At 37.6% G+C, this 26,410-nt stretch overlaps 1 protein-coding gene across 1 annotated transcript in view; it reads right to left on the minus strand.

The window, feature by feature from the left end:
- Positions 1–26,410, minus strand: part of tmem110l (transmembrane protein 110, like) — a 121,593-nt gene that overhangs the window by 24,130 nt on the left and 71,053 nt on the right. The window contains exon 5 of the mRNA XM_039761322.1: positions 5,587–5,699. Within this exon, the coding sequence (XP_039617256.1) occupies positions 5,587–5,699 (113 nt within the window). The remainder of the gene's footprint in view (positions 1–5,586; positions 5,700–26,410) is intronic.

Here is a 26,410-nt window from a genome sequence, read left to right on the forward strand (position 1 = left end):
TAGCTCAAGTTCTTCAGAAAAGAAAAATGTAAGAATCCTACCAAGGGATGACTTGTGGGATTGTTGAGTACATGACACCTAATGGGCCTTGTGAAGACAACACTACTAACTGTACTGAGCAGTTTCTGGGTAGAAGGTTACTACTTGCTACTTGAAGTAATGTATTCCTGTCTCTCTGCATGAAGGAGCTGTGCTGGTCTAGTGTCTGAACAGACCTCCAGGATATGTCACAAATGTGAACTTGTAAATCCCCCATAAAAATATAGCAGTGTTAAGGAAAACAAATTGAACTTAACCTCTGCAGACCGCGCAGTGTATAGATGCCATTTAAAATTCTGAGCCATCACTAATAACTATGAAGAGGGGGAAAAAAAAAAAAAAAAAAACACACCTCTTATTGATAGTTTGACGGCACTACCCATTGTCATTATTTAGGAGAGACTGGAACATCAATTACAGCATGCGGCTCATTAAAAAAACAGGATGTGTCTAAGACAGAAAGACATGTTTCTCAATGATGGAATGTGGGAAGCCATTCTTTTGTTTAAAGCTAGACATCTATTTGTAATTATACCTTACAATGTTTCTGTATGCTGTTCAAAAGGACATGTAGCTTGTACATCAATGCTGTGCTAATAAGTAATGTCCGTTTAACAACAAACTAAAATACTTACACATTGAAGGGCATTTTAATTATGGGCTGGCTTTTGATCAGCAAAAGAAAAAAAAAATCTGTCTAACTTTTAAACAGATAATAGAAAATACTGTGATTGTCAAATTAGATGACAATTAAAAAGGATAAGATCAAAAGCAGTCAAAGTACAAGGCTAGGACTTACAAAAATTACAGTTAAAATATCAGAACAACACTTTGCTGTTATTATAAAACTGATAGTTTTTGCTACAGTTCGAATGAGCTTAAACTTCTACGACTGAATGCAATAACTACTGAGATCAGAAATGTATACAAAAAATAAAAACACAAGTCCTTACCTTCATGTTTAGGCAAGCAGCATTACTTTGTAATGCTAGCTAACAATATGCAATTTAAGGAAGTATATATACTGCTCAGAGGTGGCACAGCGATGCAATTGGGTGTTCCATGTATGGAGTGTGCATGTTCTTCACAGGTACACATGGGTTTTCTCCATGAGCTACAATCCAAAGACATGCAGGTTAAGTGAACTGGTGTTGTTAAATTGGCCAGTGAGAGAGAGACTGTGTGTGTGTGTGTGTGTGTGTGTGTGTGTGTGTGTGTGTGTGTGTGTTTAACCTGCAAAGGCATAGCACCCTGTCACGGGATTATTCCTATCTTGGGTCCAGTATTTGCTAAAATAGGCTCCAGCTTCCCTGCAACCCAACTGTGAATAAGTGGCTTAACAAAATGAATGGACACAGATGAATAAAGAGAAATATAGATTGAAGAGGGCACAAGTAAACAGCAGAGTGCACTTAAAATGTGTAATATACAGGTTACATATAAACTGAGAACTATAGAAAAAAGGTAACTATACTGTTAAAAGAATGTGTGTTATATTGGGATTTTTCACACATAACAGTATTATCCTGTTATTCATTTCCAATGAATACACCTATGTTAATCTGAGGTTTGCAGTGAATAGCTTTACACTTTAAATATTCTCACTTAGTACATAATCACAGATTACAAAGTAGTAACAGTAGGGGGAGAAAAATCTTAACTTGGTGGAGTTCCGTGTTAAGATGATGGTAAACATACTACATACAGCTATATATAACTGGACAGTCCTAAATTTATATAAATACTTCTGTGAAATTGTGTCTACTAAGTTCATTCACATAGGCTTTAGCAGTTTGCCAAGATGTCACTACTCTGGAAGTGGCAACAAAACCATGTATTCTTTAATGTATTAGTGAGCAAGGCAAGAATCCCACTGAGAGACACTATAGGAGGTAACAATACAACTGCAAAGGAGTTGTGCAGAGCTTGACTTAATTTTGTCTCTAAGTCTGAAATATTTTTAAACAGGGTTTAACAGAACTGTCAAAATAAAGAAGATGTGGTAGTTAAATTCCAGGTCATTATCAAGGAAGATTTTATAGCTGGAGCTTGATTCCTTGATTAACAAAATTACATATCAAGCATGTACAGTGTTTAAATAAATCTGCTATTTCTAAAGAGTATAACCTTGAGAATAAGCAATAAATGCTTTGCAGGCAGTGAATTCTCTTGATTACTTGTTGTAATATGGTGAAAAATAAATAGACTGATAATTAACTAGCTCTCCACCAAGAGATTAAAACCAGCAAACACTGTTACAGAAGTTCTGTCTGATAATATTTCCCAATTGGCTATTTCTAACCATTGCATCTGAGACCATGTTTAGAGGGAGAGGGCTCCACCAAATTTAAGACTAATTATAATGCCAAACATTTAATGATGCGAGTGTTCCTTCTGATGGAAGAAACTAAAATGAATATGCTGACAGCTGAAACAGAACAGAGCCAACACTTTCATTTCAATACCTTTCTCAAGAAGAGAGAACCAATGAATACAAGATGAACCATGACAGTCATAAAATGTGTGTTTAATGATGTTTTATACTGTAAATATTTCTTCAGCAGTGAGTGAGTGAGTAGGTCTTTCTACCATCGAATAAATCACTGAATTCTTTTGAAAAGTGTAGTTAAACATTTTATTACAATTGTTCTTAAAGGCAAAAATGATGTACCTGTCAGATCAAGAAAAACATGGGGCTCCCAGATAAGACTTAAGAGTGGTTGGCTAACAGGAACTGCTCACTGTGCAATCTTCAATGCTTTGTTACAGTTTTATCAATTTGATTTCATAAAAGGCAGCTTGCATAAGTGTGTTTTTCTATAAATAAAATATTCAACCAATGCAGTCATGCTAAATATAGGAGTTAGATTGTTTTTTATCTACAGAAAGTTAATATCACAAGCATGTTAGAATAAACAGTTTGAATACACAATGGGAACAAAAATCATACATTTGTTTCAAAGTAAAAATAGAATTTAATAAAAAAATACAAATTAAAGTACAAACAGGAAGCATACGGTTAAAAAGAGAAGCCTCTTAATGTCATTGGCTAATAAATTGACAAAGATAAGCATTGATAATTGTGTCTTCAAAAACTTTCCAACAATTTCTACAGGATTTTACTCTAGTGTCAACTAAAACAGCAGCACAGATTTTCTAGTGCATGAATGAACAAACTAATACATGTATATTTTTGAAAAATAAGTGTAAAACACAAATATATATCTAACTTAAAAACGTCATCCCTGAGATGCAACTGCACTATCATAGTTACTTAAAATTTGTCCCAGTCCAATGCAATAAATTAGACTTTCGCATACAACTAAAGGCAATTTTCATTGAGGAAGGTATGACAATTAGTTTAAATATTCTACTATTGGAAAAACAAAATGAGCAACATCTATTAAGAATACACACAAATTGGAATATGGTTACAGGAGTGTGTTTTTCTTGCTTTTCCCAAAAGGTACTATTTACTAGAGGATGTGTGTGTCTATATTATAATCCATAAAATTTCACAAGAAAAAAAACAGACTGGTCTTTTTCTTTAAAATGACTTGCTAATAAAGAATCACTACCGTGGTGCCATTTCTAAGGTCTTTAAAAGCATGCAACAAAAAACTGTACTTTTAGTGGCACAGTACAATTTTAGAGCCCAAAAATTGCCATTTATTAACAAACCACAGAGTTCAGGAACAATCACTTACAAAAGTAAGAACAATACAGAGTTGCTAGAGGTCAGCAGTGCCCACCTCTTGCAGGGATTTGAAAAGTCTAATCCTAATATTGAAAATGTTCGCCCTGTGCATTTGCTTTAGATTAAAGACTGCATTATTGATCTTTCACAGGGAAGAAATCAAACTTTTTATAAGCTCTAATTCTCATTGCCAATTACTATGTCTAGCATACTTACAAACATTTTCATTGCCTGCTCCAAAAGCTTGACTGACTGTTAAAACTTAGTTTCAATACCTAGTATGTTCACTTCAAACTGGCAAAGTTTCCCATTTCATAAACTAAGGCAGGCAGCATTGTTAATGTATACTTTTGAGAAAAATTTAGTTTTAATCATTTTAATGCACATGTACTGAAATTAAGTGAAAGACCGATTCTCCTTGAGTAACACATGCTGTCCCTTCAAAAGTGGATAAGGCAAGGTGTGGAATTGTGCTAGCTTATAGTACACATTGCAGTGGTGACCATTTGCTGTAATAAACAACCACCACCCCTATTTCCACCATATACACAAATTATTTATTTTTTTACTTTAACAACCAGATTTTTCTGAATCCTGAGCAGACTGTGTAAGACTACAAAAATTAAATACCATCTTTTTAGATGCTGTATTACATTATGAGGAAAGACTTTGTTATGGAATCAGTGAACTACTTGCATCAAGGAAAATTTACAATATAGTGTTATTATGTAATTAAAATGCACAGTCTTTGGAAATAAATTATTGGGCATGTAGAGAGCATGTGTTAAGTGCATGCCCCGAGTGCTGTGCAATCAGGTTGAAACAGAAGACACCTTTAATAAAAAAAAAAAATTCTTACACAAATTTTTATATGCTGATTTATAGGCTCATCGGCAAAAACTTGGTATAAATTAAAGTTGTGGATGTAAAAATAACGTATTAGTCTACAGTGTAAACTGAACTGAATCAACAATATGACTGTCAGTTTGTCAGCCTGCTTGGTATCTTGTATTGCAATCAGTCAAGATAAACTGACACATTCTAGTGTTGCTCATTTGTTCATGCTAAACTGAATGTACAGTGTTAATCATTTAAAAACAACAACTAACATTTAATCCTCCCATGTTTCAACATTTGTAGTGTTACAGGCATATATACTTGACTCAACAACTAATATGCAAGTTCACAAATATATGGCCTTAAATCATAGAGACAAAACCAAAAAGGCCACCATATCAAATATATTTCCTCAGGCCAGTGTAAGTAAATAGTATGCTTTATAAATGGATGATAGGTAATAAAGACAAAATGTATCTAGTTTTTATATCTTCAGATGGGATTAAATTAAGCAAGAAAAGCATAATGATACACGAACTATCTATTAAAAATATTAAAAGGAAAAGCATAACAGAATTAGTTAGGGTAATCTATCATATGTCTGGTAGATTAATGGAAATGCTATGCTTTTAAATTACAATATATGCCCTTTATGCACTTATGAAACACAATGCATCAGTTAGGAAGTTTTTGTGTTATTTCACTGTTAAATTTCTGGCTTCATGCCCAGACAAATGTATCAACAGGAGAAAAATGCATTTGTTTTTGTAATATGTATCATGGCAGCAAACATCTCAGGCTGCCTGAGTAAATTTAGATCACATTCATTCTGTAAAATGACTAGTTTCGTTAGTAAAGAAGATTAATTTAAAATATACTGCATATTCATCTACCTTAAGAACATGTGTGTTACTTTGCGCACTGAAAAAAAAACTGCTTAACTGCAGTATATTCTATTCACATTTATTCTTCTTTCATGAAGAAATGCTAACACAGACACCTATTTCACTTACTTTGCTCCAACCAGGAATGAGAAGAACAAGGCTAATCACAGTTTTTTCAAAGACCATGATCAGCAAGTATAGTGCACACTGGCCAATCCATGCAGCTGCTTGTGGTGGGTCCCCTGTGGAATAAACAGAAAATAAAACATGACACAATAATACTTTAGAATAATCCAGATTACTTATGGGAGAGTGGGATACATATTTTATATAACACAAAATAATTCCAAGAACTCCAATCAAAAATAGAACTATAAATAAATACATAAATAAATAAACCTTAGCACCAAAAATGTTGCAGTTGATTTTGCCATATTACTGAGGATACTTATAATACTGATGTTATGCCAATTTGAAGATTTCAGTGAAGACTAACATCAAAAATGCTGGAAACTGAAATATATCATGAGTATCTGTTATCTTGGCATTTACCTTGCATTAGCCAAAAAACATTTTATTGCTTATGTTGAACAATAAAATGGACTGGGTGCAAGGTAATGACAAATTTTTACTCAATACACCAAACCGCCTTCTAGCATTAAACTGAACTCAGTCTCAAACTAGCTAAATCAAATTTAGGGTTGCATGGACTGGAGCCTCTCTCAGCAGCAATGGCTAAATAACAGGAAACAGCTGTGAGCAGGGGCCACTCATGCACAGACCCACACTAAAACTCACTCATGGGGCTATTTTGATTTGCCCATTAATATGATCCTCCTGTCTGTGGAAATAAGGCTGGAAATCCAGAGTTCCAGAAGGAGACCTTGTTGACTGTCCAGGGCATGCTGGACAAATTATCTCTCTCAGAATCATCTGGTAATTCCCCGGCAAGAGTTGGAATTCGTACATAGAGACCAAGAAGTCTGGGCTGATCTGATGCTACAAAAACCATCACCAGGAAAAGCAGTTTGTGATGATTGGATGATGACAATGAGATGCTCTAGGCCTCCACTCTGTATCACATAGACCATGGGCAACGTACAGCAACACAAAAACTAATATGCTAAATTTTCTTTCTTTGGTGAAAGGTATGTTTTTATACACAGTTTAAGAGCAAATTTTGCACTATATAAAACTTATCACCTATAATCACAATTAAACAAAACGGAAGAGCCACTGTTCCTCCACCTCACTTATGTTACTAGTTTTGAATGCTAAAAATAACTTTAAACTTACTTAGGACTCATATGTGTTCTGCCTTACTCTGCTTTTTCCTGCCATTTTAAAAATTTTATTTGGTTTTAAAATACCTAACTTTGTCAAAAATCGAAAGGCATTGTGTTTAAAATTTGCTCAAAAATTAAAAAGGTGTTAGACTATCCAACTATCCAGATTCTTTAACATTTTACACCACTTTTGTTTTACTTGTCATGGAGACTATCTGCAGTTTCTCATTTGTACATGCCAAACCGAAAAACTTTATTCTCTTAATTCAGTCTATAAAAGCAAGAAACTATGTAATTATGTCGGCTGAGAAAAGCAAACTTGCTGTATACAATGTACTGTAGCCTCTTTGTTCTGGAGATGAATGCATACTGTACGACAAAGTGTATAAAGGTTTCCTTCATTTTTATACTAATCATTTTCAGACCTTCATTATTTTAAAAACGCTGGACTGTCTTGGAAGTAGTGATAGAATACTTAATACGTAATCATGTTAGATTTTCAAATTAAAAACAAACAGGACTCATTTTTCTCCAGACTAGTCCATGTGTCCAACACTTTACCCTACTAGCCCAAGAAAGCTACCCAACTGCCTGCTATTTTTATTTTACTTCAGATAATGTTTATGATTCAATGATTTCCAGTATAAAATGAAACTATTATTTTTCACCATCTATTTACTTTTGCCCTATATATTTCCATGCAAAAGAGGTATAATTTATTTTAACCTCATCTTTGCAGTTTTCATTACTTTTAAACACAAATTGACATTTAGTATTCATATGAAAGTATGATTAAGCAGAAGAATAAAGAAACATTAATAGTAACTGATTATAAATCAGTTTAGTTATCTATTTTAAATGTACTGCACTACTGTAAATGACATAGAAGGCCCATTTTATTATTAAACAGAAAAGCAAGCAATGAGAGATGGGATGTAAACTTATAACAAGGAATATTAAATGTATGCAAATAATATATATATAAAAGTAATAAAGCACTCATACAATTTATAAACTGAGAATTTTAACTGCACACATGAAAACACGTAGAATATTAATATTTATTTTGCCATGTAAACACCTTATTTTTCTTTTTACTGTAAAAATGTCAATACATACAGATATTTAACATAATGCCCAATGAAAAATGTGAGCATTATATTAGTAATTTGAAATATCTTATCAATTCAGATTAAGTATTTGTCTTTTGTTATACGTTGTATTTTGATTCATTGAACACAAAAATAAGCTAGGGCAGGACAGAGCAAGTGAAAATGGTGAATACACTGAAAAGCAGCTTCTGAAATTTTCATACTGACCAAAGCAGTGGACATAGCAGTGAATAAACTGAAGTGTGAATAGAATTAAATAGGCAATAAAAAGGTATGAGAAGAACAGAAACTGTCTACTTTGACAATGGGCACTGACACCACAGACCACACCATTCAAGTCAAGTCAAACATATTTGGAGCTTTTTCTGGCAAAAGCTTGTCAAGATAGTAACTATTTTCTCCAGGAATCTAGTCAAATTCTGACCACCTGACTACTTCTCAAGTAAAATTAAAGAAAAAACAAAAAAAGTTTGCTCTAAATATTCCTCTAATCATCTGTGCACAAAACTACAGCAGTCCTTTTTAATAATGAACTGAAATCCTGTTGATTTAGTAGTGTTTAATAGGAAAAGCACCTGTGCGTTCCACTTTCTCTTTAGCCAAATTATTCAAGTGCCAGCTGGCAACTGTGCGTTCAAATGACTGTTTTCTGGTGTCACTGAATTCTCTGCTCCCACTGACATATGCCAACTCAAATACTTGACCAGTGAAAAACAGTCAGCTGTGCTGCATCTTATACAGGAAGGAAATACTGAAGGCCATTACTTGGGAAAGATACAAAACTATAAAACAAAACACTACCTTGGGATCACTGTAAATTTCTGCATTCTTTATAAATGCATGGATAGATATGTGAACAAATCTGTATCCAACATTTAATACTTGGGAGACTGAGAAATAATGATGCACTCTTACAAATGTAAGTTATATAACAGCAAAATCTTGATTGTTTCTACTACATTTTTGAGAATGTTACATCCATGTACTTTAGATGCAAAGGCCTGGTAATGAATAAAAGGTACTTGCCAGTCCCTTCAATGTAACACTTATTCACCTGTATTTATATGGTCTAACGTTAAAAACTTTTATATACTTTGACTATACTTGTTAAAACTTTATACACAAAGATCTACGCAAATCCATCCTACTACGCCGAGAATCAAAAACAGCGGGGCTGAACACTTTCTTGACTGCAATGGGCTACGGCAGAAAGAAATCCCAGACAGAAAGCCCGTCCATCTTAAGCATGCACAATCATACAGAGGAAATTAAAATTTGGCTGTATCTTACCAATATTTGTTTAATCATTCAGGGGAATGTACAATTATTGTGATATAAAAATCTTCCCTAATTTCATAAACAAAACAATTCTACATTATAAAACACCTTTGGTGCTTATAGTACAAACAATCATGAAAAGTGCTAGCTATAGCTCAAACCTCTACTCACAGTATTTACAGTTAAGTACAGACCACTGTTGTAAATGTCTGATAATTAAAGAGTGCAACCCATTATTATTATGTTATAAAATAGTAATCTGGGCCTATAAGATCTCCTAATATGCACTTCATGATAAAAAAACAGATGTTCCTAAAACCTAGTTTGACACTGCTTCTAAAATGACTAAAGGTATACTTATAAATTACTTTTATAAAGTATTAAAGATTTCATTATAACTTCATATATGAAATAAATAATACAAACTATGTAAAGTCACTCTACTACAAGAGAGAGCTAATTAATTATATATGAGCATGACTAAATCAAGAAAGTCAGTGTGGCTTGGGCAGAGGGATGAAAGCAGAGGCAGCCAGGAACAGAATGACATGAGGGGAAAAAACATACATAACAAAAAGAATTACATATAGAATCAAACTTGTAACAGACTCCCAGTAATCCTAAATCCTGCACCTACCCAAATAAATGAAATTCATAAAGGTTTTTGCCTTTCATCCAGTGCTGCTAGGAGGAGCTCCAGTTTACAGTAGGAACATTCACAAAACTGCTTAATTCAATTCAGGGTTGTAGGGACCTGTATGCTCTCTTAGCAGCACTGGGCACAAGGCTGAAAACATCCATAACAAGGTATCTGTATAATGTGTGGCACACTTTCACACATATCCAAATTCATACTGGGCCAATAGGGAATTGCCAGATATTAACCAGCACGAAAAAAAAATGACAGCATGAAAACTCCAGGTACCTCAGGATTGATGCATCTGAACTCAGAACACTAGAACTGCAGAGATGGGAATGCTAACCACTACACCTTCATGCTACAATTTTCTTGATGATCCTGCGGAAACTGACGGAAGCACAAAAATGAATGTCTACAATGCACATCTTAATACAGAAATGTTTACTACAATTTTTTGGATTGATATTGTTATTAACCGACAAAAAAGTTTTGGTTTAGGTAGAGAATTTGTACGAAAGATAAAAAGTTTTACTACTTCTCTGATCAGGTGGCTTAGTGCTACCTTGTGAATTTCATAGAATTAGAGGTTCTATATCATATACACAACATGAAAGAAAAAAAAACATATCTTATGTATTTCAGATTAAAGTCATGCCATAGTTCCAGAGATAGAGACACACATACACAAATAAAATAAATAAAACTAAAAACATTCAGTGCTGGGTTTGTAGAACAGATAGACATTATCTATTATTTTGCTATGGACAAAACACAAGTCATGGCTTAAATACCAGGGTCAGACAGTTAATGCCACTTAAAATGTCTCATTTTTCATGTCTGGGCTCTCTGTGGAATACAAACTCCAAGGTTTTTCTGATAAGTTGATCAATCAAAAGCCAAGTAACACTCAAGGATACATCTCAGAGGTATGAGCCAGACACTCAAGTTTGAACAAAGGTCCATAATTCAAGGATGAGTAACACTGATAAACAGATCTTTTCTCTAATGGTCAAGTCAAAATATGGGCTTTATGTACACCCAGAACACTAATGACAAGACCTTCATTGCTTCCTTTAAAAACCTCAAACACACTGACTCATTGCTCTTTTCTCACCAAGCTGACAGCTCTCAACACAGCTATAACTTATGATATATACCAGAGACCCACAGCTGACAGGATGTGCTAGAACAGAAGCAAGGGTGCCATTAGTTCAAACCTTGATGAAAGATAGGATAGGAAGTGTACAAGCAGAGACAAAGACCATGCGCTACTTTTGCTGAAAATGGCAACTAACTAATCACCAGTTACTAAGAAGGTACAGGTCTGCTAGCAATTGACACGGTGTGTAGAAAACCTTGAACAGAATCTGCAGTACTGCCCCCAACAAGGTGGGGCGATCAAGGCAAAGAACGAAGATGAGCTCCAGACACAAAAGAACGAAGATGTGGTGCAGATTCTCCAACATGTCTCGGGGAAGCCAACCAGGAAAAGGAACAAAGACCGTTTACCTCAAACCATATTTACAACTACTCCGATTCTGGGAATTCAGTTGTAGCCAAAAATATTGGCACTGCTGCAGTTTTTTCAGATAATGTATGAATTCTTCTGTAAAAAATATATCACACTACAAAAGGACTTAAACTTGTGATGAAAAAAGCCAAATCTAATCATATTTCACACAGAACCTGAAAAAAAGGTATTGACAATATTACTGGCACTTGACCTAATATTTTGAGGTATGTCCTTTGGAAAAAATAACTGCAGTCAAGCACTTCCTGTAGCTATGAAGGAGTCTGTTAAACCTCTCTACTAAATTTTTTGAACACTCTTCTGTTGCAGAATTCTCCAGGTCTCCCAGATTAGGCAAGTGCCTTTTCCCAATGGGTATTTTCAGATGTCCCTAAATGTTCAATGGGATTTAGATCAGGACTCATTGCTGGCCATTTCAAAACAGTCCAATGCTTGTTTTGAATCAATTTCTTAGAGCTTTTCAAGTTTGCTTAGTGTCATTGCCCTGCTGAAGGACTCATCACCTTTGACTGAGATAAAGCTTTATAACATTGTGACCTAGTGCTTCAAAATTTATTAGTAATCTTGTGAAGGATAAGTTCTGACTATTAAGTTTGTCATCCTAAATCCAATAAGAAAGTGCACAGTAGCATCTCAGACATACACACACAAGAGTACACATGTGTAGTGTTGGTAACCCAGCATAGCCTAGATGTGAGCAAATGACCGCCACCATGAGAACAAGACAAACTTAATAACTAGCTAAATAACTTATGCATCTTGAACACATGCCTTGAAAAAACACAATTCATAAGTTATGTCTTTCTCTGTAGGAGGAAAAAAAAGCCAACTGAGTTTCTATTGTTGTGTTGTTTTTGTCATTTGTCTATATATCAATTTATATAATCTTATGTTATGTTATATTATAAATAAATTATATTTTGGTTTATTTCTACAAATGTGTCTGGGTTATTTGTAAATGTCAGGCCAATGTCTGAACCACAACACAGAAGGTGAAAGTTTTAATGAAGACTTCACAGATTTATGAGCCTTGCTCAAAAATTGTATAGATCACAGTCAAAAAATGAAGCAGAGATCCCTAATTGAATTTACATTTAACTTGGCATCCATAAGTGTGGACATATGTTAATTATTTTATCCGATTACCAGCATTGCCAAGGGTAAAATTATCATACACCTCTTCCTAAAGGTTCCAAAGAAAAAAAAAAAGGGCTCATTGTCTTACAAGGTAGTACAATTCACTTAATTACCTGCATGTTACCAAATACACAGACAGATAAAAAAAAAAATGAAATGTAACAGTGCATACCTGTCACAATCTTCAGCAGATCCTTAAAAAAAAACAATCCTTAAATACTGTTCTTTCAGTGTAGCCTAAGGCCTGGCATTCAGAAGCAGTCTTTTACAATCAATGTTATCTACTCGCTTCCCAGCTCTATAGTTTGGAGTTATTATTGTATTTACACTATATGTCAGGTGAGGTTTACAAAACTGTTGCATTAATGAAAAATACAATCCCACTTTTGTCAATATATGTAAATACCAATCAGGATATTAATATCATTAATTTATACACAGATGCCACAGCATACAATTAAAAGTAATTAACAAGGCAAATCACAATCTATTATTTGCTTTTCATACAAGAGAGAAAGCAAAACAATGCATTATAGAATTTACATCAAGTTTTATGTTGACAGAGATGTATGGCTAGGAAATGCATATTACCTTATTGCCAAAAATCTGAATGTTCAACTACCATCTTAAAATTACAAATATATTCCACTTGGACAGAGGCAGTGGTGCTGTAAGAATTATGTTTCTGGACTTCTCTAACGCCTTCAACACCATCCAGCCTCTGCTCTTTAGGGACAGGCTGACAGAGATGGGAGTAGATTCATACCTGGTGGCATGGATCGTGGACTCTCTTACAGACAGACCTCAGTATGTGCATCTTGGGAACTGCAGGTCTGACATAGTGGTCAGCAACACAGGAGCGCCGCAGGGGACTGTACTTTCTCCTCTCCTGTTCAGCCAATATACATCGGACTTCCACTACAACTTCGAGTCCTGCCATGTGCAAAGGTTCGCTGATGACACTACTTCCGTAGGCTGCATCAGGAGTGGGCAGGAGGAGGAGTATAGGAACCTAATCAAGGACTTTGTTAAATGGTGCGACTCAAACCATCCACAACTGAACACCAGCAAAACCAAGGAGCTGGTGGTGGAATTTAGGAGGCCCAGGCCCCTCATGGACCCCGTGATCATCAGAGGTGACTGTGTGCAGAGGGTGCAGACCTATAAATATCTGGGAGTGTAGCTGGATGATAAATTGGACTGGACTGCCAATACTGATGCTCTGCGCAAGAGGGGACAGAGTCGACAATACTTCATTAGAAGGCTGGCATCTTTCAACATCTGCAATAAGATGCTGCAGATATTCTATCAGACGGTTATGGCGAGCACCCTCTTCTATGCGGTGGTGTGTTGGGGAGGCAGCATAAAGAAGAAGGACGCCTCACGCCTGGACAAACTGGTGAGGAAGGCAGGCTCTATTGTAGGCACAGAGCTGGACAGTTTGACATCTGTGGCAGAGCGACGGGCGCTAAGCAGGCTCCTGTCAATCATGGAGAATCCACTGAACAGTATCATCCCCAGACAGAGGAGCAGCTTCAGTGGCAGACTGCTGTCACTGTCCTGCTCCACTGACAGACTGAGGAGATCGTGCCTCCCCCACACTATGCGACTCTTCAGTTCCAGCCCTGGATGTGGTTTTAAACGTTAAAATTATACATAGTTATTTTCCATTATACCTGCATTTTAATCACTTTTTAATTTAATCTTGTTTTCTTATCAGTATGCTGCTGCTGGAATATGTGAATTTCCCATTGGGATTAATAAAGTATTTAATATCTATCTAAAAGTTATGGAAGTTATACTTATGTAAAATTCCTTTTTTTTTTTTTACCAAATATCCACAGCACCTTTATTTTATTTATTAGAATTTATTTATTTATTTATTTTAAATATCAAGGGCTTTCAAGGTCATATGAAACATCCATACAATCACTTAACTGTCTTAAGTTTTTAATTGAATCAGAGGATGCAACTACAAGAGTCAATGGCATTCCATTACAGGGTAAACAAACATGCAACCTCACTCATACTGTATCTGGGTGAAATATTCAAAACTGGTTTTAGTCTATATTCTATTTATTTTAAAATAACAGTCAATAATGTTAATGAAAGTAAAACTTTAAAATAAAATGTTTCATATAACCCCTTTTCATTGATTTTCTTTGAATAATTTGGCTCTGACACTAAATGTCATCAATTAAAAATTAGGGTTGAGACAGAAGGTTAAATTTACACATCTATTGCTGAGCATGGGTAACAGTTTCAAGTTCAAATCAGTTAAAATGCAACTCAATAAATGGGTAGTGACATGATGGCATAATAAAAAACTATTTTGAGAAATAACTTCCTATGGAGAAGTGAATCAGAACACCAGCAGTCTCTCCTTAAGCAACATTTAGTACACATTGTTTAAACAATTTTTTTTAAAAGCCAGATGGCTGTAAAACACCAATTCCCACAAAATCCCTCGAGTTTAAAAATATAATCACAAAATGCTTAGCTTCAGTGAGAAAATGACACACACTGGATTTTAAAATAAAGTTTTCAATAATCTCCAAGGACTGTTGTGGTTTTATTCCAGAACATAACATTCACTTAAAATATCTTTGTACAGCTATTCCTTTCATATTGTTATGATTCATATATTCCAACTTTAAACACGTGAACCTCTCTCAGATACTATCACACACAGACTATTAGTTAGTTTACAAGTGTCACACGGCATCCTAATGGCTGTATTTTACCCAGTAACATCTGACATACAGTTGGTTGTAATAGTCAAGCCTAGAAAGTAAATGTGGAAAAGACGTAAGCTGGTACAAGGATGTAAAAAAAAAAAAAGTACACTAGTGTACCTATAACTTCAAAAATATTTTAAGATATTACTAAAATCAAAATTATTCTTTGATAATCATGAAATAAATTAATTAGCCCTGAATATATGTGTGCTGTTAAGTGCATAACACATAAACACCAAAATCCCTACAGTTTACAGTGGTGATCTACTGGGCAGATTGAATTCATTGAATACTCCGGTAAGAGCATGCTTTCTACTTTTTCTTATTTGTTTTTCTAAAACAAAAACAATTTCAGTTTATTTTCTTTTTTGTTTTAGGGCATTGAAAAAGGCTGTGTAGCAGTAATACTGTACAACCACTTTTATGAGCTTTTGATGTGCTTTGTGGTCATGAGTACTAGAACGTTATATAGCAAATGAAGATGGTCTTCACTGCACACCTGTATAAACTAAGTCTGCAACTGACCCAAGAGTTGTGGCAGTAAATTTTATTTTTACTGCAGTAAAATCACCTGAAACATTTAATCATAGGCACACAGCCTGAACCTCAGACCTATCACTTACACCTACCTGGCAAGAGTTTTAATTGACAAAAAAAATTAACTTGAGAAATTCTTCAAAATGAATAAACTTAAATAGATGTGAAAACCTGGAATGGAATTAACTGTAAACTGTAAATAACTAATTTCTGCCAAAAGTACCTCTGCAAAAATTGACTACTCAAAAAATACAGAATCAGCTATTACAGTATATTTTCAGCTTTTTACCTATCAGGATCTAGGGTGCATTTTCACTTTGTAATCATTTAAAAACCCTAATCCTAGTTAAATTAGTCAAAATTCCACATTGTACAACTGTGAAAATTAAAATTCATGTCATAATGTGGCGAATAATTGAGTGTCGTCAAGAATAAAGAATATAAATTTAACAACATCTTTATCATCTTCGTAACACTGTTTATGTAAACCACTACTGCATGCTTAAAAATGTAGAACATGATCAGAGATACTAAAAAGCTCTCCATCTTTAAGCAGCTTAAATCATACTTTAGTTAAAGTGGTACAGACAGCACCAAATTCCTTTTCATCAAAGCACAAAGCTAATATTTTTAATTACATGATGTTAAAACAAGAAAATCTAAGAACTACTTTCAAAAGTTATTTACTATTTTTTGTCTACAGCGAAACTATTTGTTAGCGCAATAGTCTCAAAATGTGGTTTTGTTTCTCTGAGAAATCGCTGCAATGGGGAAAAAGAAAATATCTGAGCCAAAAATATTCATCTTCTCTTAAAAAGCACCTAAACACTAAGTCAATGACACATAATGCCGCTTCCAGCTACTGAAACAAATCCTAAGGAATTAAGCATTCAGAGAATATATTTTATAGCAGACACAGTTGTTGCAAGTTAAACAAAACAGGCAATTAATACAACCAGACTCAAACTGGGTAATATGAAAAAAAGCAAAAAATAAAGAGAAAAAAGTGAAAAATGACCACATAGGACTTTATGTGAGAGTGTGTTTTGAATGTGCACTACAATTGAATGGCAATGCAGACAATTGGTTACTGCCTTGCTCGGCAGTGCTGCAATATGCTCTGGCCTCTAGGACCCCTGAAATTGTGATGTTTACAAATTGGATTAGTGAAAAAATGAACGAAAACAAAACGGAATGACAGCTTTAAAATGCAGAAGTGAAAGGAAAAAAGCCATCTGAATTAGAATGTATGCAGTAAAAGTGCTTCTGAGAACATAGTGCATTACAGAATTATAACTTCAAAGCAAAACTAATGATTTAAACTATAGTAGCTTTTCTCATATTTCAGTGTTGCTACATGGCTATCTTCAAAGCATACGATGTGCTACAAAGGTAAAGAACACTGGAAAAGTAGCTAAATGGGGAACTACAGGGCACTCAATTTAAGACATTTAAAGAAAAAAGTAATAGAGTTGTTTCAAGGAAAAGCTGAAGCTAAAGTACTTATATCAGCTAATCATTTACAGAAAAAGCAAGTATAAAAAGAAAACAAAATTGTTACATCAGTTACATATTCTGTATTGTATTGTATATTGGGAAATAAAATTCCAATACTGTACTCTGAAAAATATACTGCAACCACATTGCCAAATGAGTATTGCATTTTTGTATCTTAATGGAACACACATAAACACCATCCTCATCAATAGATTAAAGCAATCTGATCTAACAAAGACAAGAAAAACTAAATTTGCTGCAGGATTAAACTGGTACACTCCAACTTTTAACTTCTTCAGAAAAAAATAAAAGTAAATTTTAGTCATATTTGTCACTAAAAATCCTAAATGTTAATAACATTGTTATTCAGTAGTCTACTAAAACAAGGTAACAATAATGAGCTTGCATTATTGTAATGTCAGCCACAAATGAAAAGGTGTAAAGAACACCTATCAGCAGCTGGATCCTATGATATTAAATGGTACAAATGCCATCTTTCAGATCAACATACTTTTATAAAACTGTGACATTTCCAAACAGTCAGTGGTTTTAGGTATCATCCTCTTTACATACATTTTTTTGTCCAAAGCTGGAATGCTTGTATGAAATATAGCATATCAGAATGACTTGCAGATTTTTCCTGCATCAGCCTTTTTTCCTTAAATATAGGCTTCTTGATTTTGACTGCCGAGATATTGATCACTTTTCTCCAAAAAAAGTATATACATATTGTCAGATTTTTTACAATTTTAGTATGTGTCAAGAAACAGAAAACACTTAAAATATTTAATTTCAAAATAATTGACAACTACAAATACAAAAGCCTGATTAAACATCACTCTCTACTAAAATACAATGCTTGTTTACTTTCTCACCTTTTATAAACACAATTTAAATGTCACTTACTAATTTAATAGTAATCCTGGAGGGCTCCAGCGGCTACAGACTTTCATTCTAACCCTTTTCTTAATTAGTGACCAGCTTGTGCCACTACTTAATTTCTTTTGCCTTATTTGTAATTTACTTGCTTGTTAAGATGCACTCTCCTTAATTGTTTCTTTTCTACTTAATTAGCAGTCAAACAATAATGAGACACAAAGTGAGCCAACACATGACCAGCTAACCTGTGTCCATCATACGATATCTGAAAATAAAAATGGGGAAGGTCTCAGTAATGTTGATCTGCTCATGTCCAAAAATCATTTTGATGGTTCTCTTAGAAAAAAAGAAAACAAACTGCTTTGGAAATACAGTAGTTTAATGAAAAACAATCAACAATTGTCTTCTAATTAAGAAACTGGCTGGAGAGAAATACTGTGGGTTGGAGTTAGCTGGTCATCTGTTGGCTCACTTTATATTTCATTTATAGTTTGGGTACCATTTAAGGGGGAAAAAAAATCAATTCAGAGGATGCAGTCTTTAAAAAATGGCAATTAAAACAAGGGGAAGAGATGGCAATTAACAGCAGAAATTGGTCCCTGATGAAGAAAGGGAGTGGAAGGAAAATAGCCACTGTGGCCCTTCAGGATCAGAGCTGGACAGACCAGCTTTAAAAGAAAGGTTCCAAATTCTCATGGATTAGGGGCAAGCTATTGGGTCTATGCAGATGAGTAACAAAAGTAATTCAGCATCAACATACAAGATAACAAAGGATTGCGGATGATGGTTACTATACCAAAAAAAGGGAAGGAGGATGAGTATTAATATGTTAATTTGATAAATCCTCATCTTCGGCATGGCAATATCTAGATACCCTTAAGACTAATGCACACATTCTTTTGCCTAAAAAGGTACTGTACAAATGCTAAATCCCAACAGCTGGAGTTTACAAAACACAATCGGCTCACATTCTTTATTATAAAATATGGAACCGTTTATCATATATAACAGGTGTTAAAACGTTAATTTTGGAGATGCAGACTCCCATTGCAAAACTGATTACCATATCACTAGCAGGACTAAAGAAAATTTGGAAAAATAGATGACACTTTTACGCTTAAAATATAGTAAATAAGAGATTAAGAGATCTTAAACAGCTTTTATTTCTTTAAGCTATTAAGTCAAAAGACCTCCATATATCTCACTTCTTTAGGGATATTATAATATGTACTTGCTCACAAAATTAACCCAAAAGAATTTTCTAAAGAAACAGAAAAAAAGGAGCAAAACAGAATTGATCAAGCACAGGTACCAGGAGATGAGAAAGTACTTACATTGCAAATACTTCGCAGAAATGACAAGTCAAAGTACACACAAACACCCCTAAGTTTGTGAAAGATTTTTACACTACCTACCTTTATAATAAATACAATCCAGAAACTTGGACAGTATTGATAGTGCATTGCCATCGTAAATGACATCATAAGTATATTGTGTCTTCCACTTGTCACACACACACTCCATATATATATATCACATACATATATATATACATATATATATACACATATACATATATATATATATATATATATATATATATATATATATATATATATATACATATATACATATATATATATACATATATATATAAAAGTAGGTTTACAGTTGTGAGTAAGTAAAACACAAATATTTGTAGTATTTATTTATTAATTATTGCATTATTCACCTTATTATTAAAGTGTGAATGTGTGTAGCCATCATAACCTGCATGTCTTTTTCCACACGAGCAACTGTAAAACTAAACTACTTTTACTCACCCCTGTATATATGCATTGTGGCACCGGCCGGGACGCCCAGGAGGACCAGAGGAGGGCTTGTACCTCCTCCAGAACGCAAGGGGGGCGTCCGTCCTGGTTATGCTGGTGGCCTCGGGTAGGGGGCATGGAAGCCCAGCCCTGTAGGGGCCCGTGGCCACCGCCAGGTGGCGCCCCACTTCCAGACCATCATCTCCCACATCCAGCCGAGGCAGGAGCCTGGCTGGGACACCCAGGAGGACCGGAGGAGGGCCTGTACCTCCACCAGACCACGAGGGGGTGTCCGCCCTGGTTCCGTTGGTGGCCTCGGGTAGGGGGCATGGAAGCCCAGCCCTGTAGGGGCCCGTGCCCCGCTGCCTGAACAGCCCTGGAGCCCAGCACTTCCGCCACACCAGGAAGTGCTGGGGGGAAGACAGGGGACACCCGGACGGCTTCAGGCGCGAGCCGGCACTTCCGCCACACAAGGGCGTGTCTGCGGAGAAGTGCCGGGGACCAGCTGGAGCCCATCCGGGTTCCCATAAAAGGGGCCTCCTCCCAGCAGTCGGGGCGAGAGTCAGGAGGAAGGAAGACAAAGGCGGCCAGAAAAGGACTGTGTGGCCTGGACTTTGGGAAATCGGTGCAAGAGGCACTGGGGTTTGTGAGAGCACGGTAGCTTTGTAAATATTAGTCTGTAAATAAACGGTGTGTGGTGAAGAACAACATGTCTGTCTGTCTGTGTCCGGGCCAGCGTCCACAGCATGTACTCACACACAGACATGCATTACTGAGAAAGAGGGAGACATTATATAAAGGAAACAAGGAGTCCTTATTGTACCTCTCTATTCCCAGGGTAATACCAAAGTAGATGAAAAATATAAAATGGTGGGTTTATTTTCAAATTAAACACAGAAGGGAAGGACAATACAAAAATTAATCAAAGCACAACAAATGATACACTAAACCCTGTTGCTACACATGGCTATCATTTTTCTTGAACCTTTCTCGCATCTCTTCATTCTACCAGGGATTCTTGGTTCCGCACTCAAACCTCTCTTGGTTCAAAACAGCTCCAAACACTCTTTCCAGGGTCACTTCTAATGAAGCTACAGAATACTTTCCATTTCAGAGGATGCCCTTTTCTGAACAAGGTAAGCTCAGACTAAAAACTCCTCTTAGCGACTCTTGGTATGCTTTCCACCTTAAGTATTCGGTAACCATGTCTGTCAAACAGCCCTTTGGACCGAATGCCTTAAAATGTAACAATTCCATTAGTCCAATGTTGCTATTTAATGGTTGGCTCCATGCCAGTACCCATAAACTTCACACTCAGCTGCTACCACATTTTGGGAAGGAAGCATTCTAAACCTTCTGTCAACCCTCCAAGGCTCCTCCTTCAATTTAAGTTGAAAATCATGCATCACTCTCTCAGCAATCATGTATTTTTATGTTGGACACAGTATAATCACATAACATACTGGTAACAGCTAGTATCCTTCACTGAGCACATATCCCTGTACATACAAGTTTTTTCCTTTCATTAAGCTTCATATTACCCTAATATTATCAACAATATATACAACAGATATACTGTGTAAATAGTTTAAGATACCCACCCAACCAAAACACTGGCACAAATTATAATTAATCATAATTGATTGATTACAAAGAGGTAACAAGCAAGGCAACAAATATCTTCATGAAAATGTTTTTGCTGAAATACAATAATACTTTTTAAGCCAGACATCTGCTGGTACATACATACATACAGTATAGTTAATAACTTTCAATTAAGATTAGCTAATCAAAATTTCAGACTAAATTATTACAGTATACAAAAATGCATAAATATTTTATATTAAAAATTAAAATTAAAGAATATAAAATTCATATTTATAATAGGACATGGCTTCATATGAAGAAGTATGGCAGTTAACATACTGTGTTTAAAATAAAAAGAAATAATATTCAGTTGTGTAATGTGTAAATATGAATCACATCAATTCCTCTAAGAATTAAAATAATGTGGCTGTCCAACGCCCTTGGAAAGACTAACATTTCCTTGGCTTGCAGATGATATTGAAATCATTGTTCATTGTTTTGAGTTGTTCCCACAGCAACACATAACCACCACATAAACAAACAATATTTAGCTTGCAATAATTTTATTTCTAAAATATGAAAATGAATTAAATGCATTAATGTTTAAAAATTAAAATTACACAAAAAGATAAAAATCATTAAATATTTATGCCGTATGTACGTGTCCTACACATGTTTATTTGTACTACAGCATACACACATTTCCACTTTACAGGAACACAAGCATAAGAGAAATCCTTTATGATCTTTGAATAGATGACTGCCATTGTGTGATACACATATACACATATACATATATATATACACATACATACATATACATATATATATACACATACATACATATATATATATATATACACATACATACATATATATATATATATACACATACATACATATATATATATATATACACATACATACATATATATATATATATACACATACATACATATATATATATATATATACACATACATACATATATATATATATATATATATACACATACATACATATATATATATATATATATATATACATACATACATATACATATATATATACACATACATACACACATATATATACACACACACACATACACACATATATACATATATATATACACATACACACATACATATATATATATACACATACATACATATATATATATATATTGTCACACACGTGCGCATGGGAGGCAGCTAAAGGGCTTGAGTGAAGGCAGTTCGGAGGCATGCCGGGGTGTGGCAGAGTGCACTGACTCTTTTTCTCCCTTGCCTGTAGACCATCCCCGGGGGATTTCACCTGGATCACCTGACATCACTTCCGGGACTGAGCCAATGGAAGTCGGCCACACCAGCTCCAGTCCCTCTGATGTCACCTCCGGCTACGAGCCAATGGTGGAAGACCACGTGCCAGATCCATACGACCTCACTTCCTGTCTCCCCTTTAAAACCTGCCCCTTTTCCTTGGTTTCTTTAGTCTTGTTTTGGACTCGGTTTTGTGCACTTCAGTGCTCTGTATTTTGTTAAAGGAAAACGACTTTTGCAGCCAGGATACCACAATATACGGGTGGCTGCCCCAACTCTTTATCTGTCAATGTCTCGTTCTTGTGACAGTGGCGTAGTCGGCAGGATGGAGAAGTCCCGGAGGAGAAGGGGACAGGACCTGCAATATACCCAGGTGGGAGCGCGTGCGGGGCCGAGTATTCAGGCGGGAGGGTGCCCGTGGTTCGCGTGACCGGTGCTGGCTCCGCCCCGCACTCATAACTAGCCATCTGGAGTGGCCAGGAGTGTGCGGGTGGGGCTCACAGAATTGGGCTGCCCTGAGGGGGGAGGCAAAAGGGACTCAGTATGCTCTCTTGGGGAGAGTGCCTGCCTCCCTGCGAAACCAAAGCCCCATTTACCACCTAGGGGTGCCCCAGACTGGCAGGTGAATAAAATAAAAACATGGAGGTTGGACCCTGAACGGCCAACCAACAAACAAGCCTGGTCCTTATGGGCAATGGTAGGGCATTGGCTACGCCATTTGAAAACACGCCCTACCAAATAATAGAGCAGGTAGCTTGCTATCTGCTCCTGGAAGCGCTTCCCCGTGGCTTCACCCAGCCGGTTTGGGGCGAGCGGTTCAAGAACATGGCTGAGCTCATAGAGCTTATGGAGACGCAGAGGGCGGCCTCACACTCTCGGGGAGCAGAACCGTCCTCATGTCAAACTCAGCCGGGTATGTTCCAAGACCTAGCCCCACCCTGTACAATCCGGAGCCCGATTGGCGTCCGGCGCTGGGCGCGCAAAACCGCTTGGAGGCAAGGAGGAATGCAGGTGGAGGGTGAGGAGGGGTTGGTGTGCTCTGGCTAATCCGCTGGCGGTCCCACATACTGGCGTGGTGATCGCCAACGGACACAAGACCACAGGTTTGTTCGACCGCAGCAACATTTCATTGTTCGCCGCTTGCAACAACCGCAACAGTGGCTAAATTTAAGACCGGTATAACCTGTGTCCACGGAGACATCCGCTGGTACAGGTCCGCCGCTGTGTCATCAGTTACGGAGGGTCAGTTCGTAAGCTCACCGTAGCGCCCTACCTGATCCTCCACACCGGTGATACTAGGGCGGACTGGTCTAAAATCAAAAGCGTGAGACACATACCACTCCCGGGTTAATTTGGGCCTCGTTATGGACGGAGATAACCCGTCTCAAGCTGCCTCCACGCCGTAATCAGCCGGCAGAGAGAGAAGCAGTCGCCCTGACTGGCGTGGCAACTCCCGGCCGCCGCGGGCTAACACGTCATCCACCAACGCCGGGCGGAGGAGGAAACCACGCCCATTGAGGTCGACGCTGACCCTCTCTCCGTGTTGCGGTTCCAATTTAAAGAAACGCCGCTTCTTTTAGAAGGGAGCAATGGAATGATGACTCCCTGAAGTTTGTAAAAATGCAGTGGTCCTTGTCAATGGCCAGCGACTAATCAGTCGATGCCACAGGGCCCCTACTTTGTGCTAGATAATGACCTCCTTTACCGTGTAGCAATGCATGACGGGCAGGAGACGAGGCTGCTGCTAGTGCCGCTACCTTCCGGCAGGTCTGTGAGCTAGCACACGCCACCTCCTAGGTGGCCACCTGGGCACCGAAAAACTCTGGAGCGGATCAAGCTCCGCTTCTACTGGCCAGGAATTAATGAGGAGGTTCGCCGCTTTGCTTCCTGCCCGGAGTGTCAACTGCGACAAATTCCTAGGAGGGACCGTGCTCTCATTCCTATTCCACTGATTGACGTTCCCTTCCACAGAATCGGGGTCGACCTGGTGGGACCCCTGGAGCCCTCAGCCCGAGGACACAAGTACATTTTAGTCCTCGTGGATTACGCTACACGATACCCCGAAGCTGTTCCGTTGCGCTCAGCTACCTCTAAAGCCATCGGACGGGAATTACTAGGGTATTCGCTGGGGATCCCCAAAGAAGTCTTGACAGACCAGGGGACCCCTTCACCTCGGAAACGTTCAAGGAGACTGCCAGATTACTGAAAATAAAGCATTTAAAGACCTCGTGTATCATCCTCAAACCGACGGATTAGTAGAGAGGTTTAATCAAACTCTCAAGCAAATGCTGCGTAAGGTGGTCAGCGAGGATGGAAGGAACTGGGATCAGCTCCTCCCCTCGTCCTTTTGCCTATCGGAAGTCCCACAAGCCTCCACGGGTTCTCCCCTTTGAACTACTATACGGCGACAACCTCGGGCATATTAGATATTTTGAAAGAAGGCTGGGAAGAAGAGGCTCTTCCCTCCACAAACATACTGGAGTATATCGCGCAGTTACGCGATAGATTTGGAAAAATTCGGCCTGTCCTTAAAAGTCACATGGAGGAGGCTCAAGCAGCACAGGCCCGGTACTACAACCGGCACGCCTCTTCGGGAGTTCCGCCCGGAGATCGGGTCATGGTCCTAGTGCCTACCTCCCACTCTAAATTGCTTGCCCACTGGCAGGGCCCCTACGGTTAAGGAGAGGAAGGGACTGGTCGACTATTTGGTGAGTCAACCCAATCGTCGGCCAAAGGAGCGGGTTTATCATGTGAACCTGCTGAAACCGTGGAAGGACAGGGACCCCGATCCCTCCTCCGCCAGCCCCGCCACTCTTCGCCACACACACGACCTTAACTTCGCACGGACTTAAGTCCCAGACAGCGGCAGGAGCTGGAAACAGTTATCCGGACCGCTCGGGAGGTAGTCAGTGAGAACCCGGAAGGACCTCTCTGATTGAGCACAACATCGACAGAGCCCGGGTTGTTGTCCGAGAACGCCGTATCGTCTTCCCGAGGCAAAAGGCTGAAGTGGAGCTTGAGATCAGCGCATGCTGGAGCTAGGTGTGATTGAGGAAAGTTATAGTCCCTGGTCCAGCCCCATTGTGCTCGCCGGTAAGCCTGACGGAAGTTGGAGGTTCTGCAATGACTTCCAGCCGGCTTAATCAAGTCTCCCAATTTGATGCTTATCCAATGCCACGCGTGGACGACCTCCTCGAGAGGCTTGGACAGGCTCAATACCTGACCACACTTGACATGACGAAGGGTACTGGCAGGTTCCTTTAACGGACTCGAAGGAAAAAGCGCGCTTAGTACCCCTAGCGGACACTGGCAGTATCGTGTCCTTCCATTTGGGTTACACGGGCTCCAGCAACCTTTCAGCGCCTGGTGGACAAAGTGCTTCGGCCTCATAACTCATACAGTGCTGCCTACCTGGATGACGTGGTCATCTATTCCAGCACATGGAAGGAACACCTACAGCATGTCCAAGCGGTATTACGGACACTTGGTGAGGCCGGGCTCGGATTAATCCCAGAAATGCTTCTTCGGATTAAGCGAGGCCAAATATTTAGGCTACCTGGTGGGTCGGGGTACCGTAAGGCCACAGTGCTCCAAAATT

The sequence above is a fragment of the Polypterus senegalus genome, chromosome 8 (genome assembly GCF_016835505.1).
Source record: "Polypterus senegalus isolate Bchr_013 chromosome 8, ASM1683550v1, whole genome shotgun sequence".
Taxonomy (NCBI): Eukaryota; Metazoa; Chordata; class Cladistia; order Polypteriformes; family Polypteridae; genus Polypterus; species Polypterus senegalus.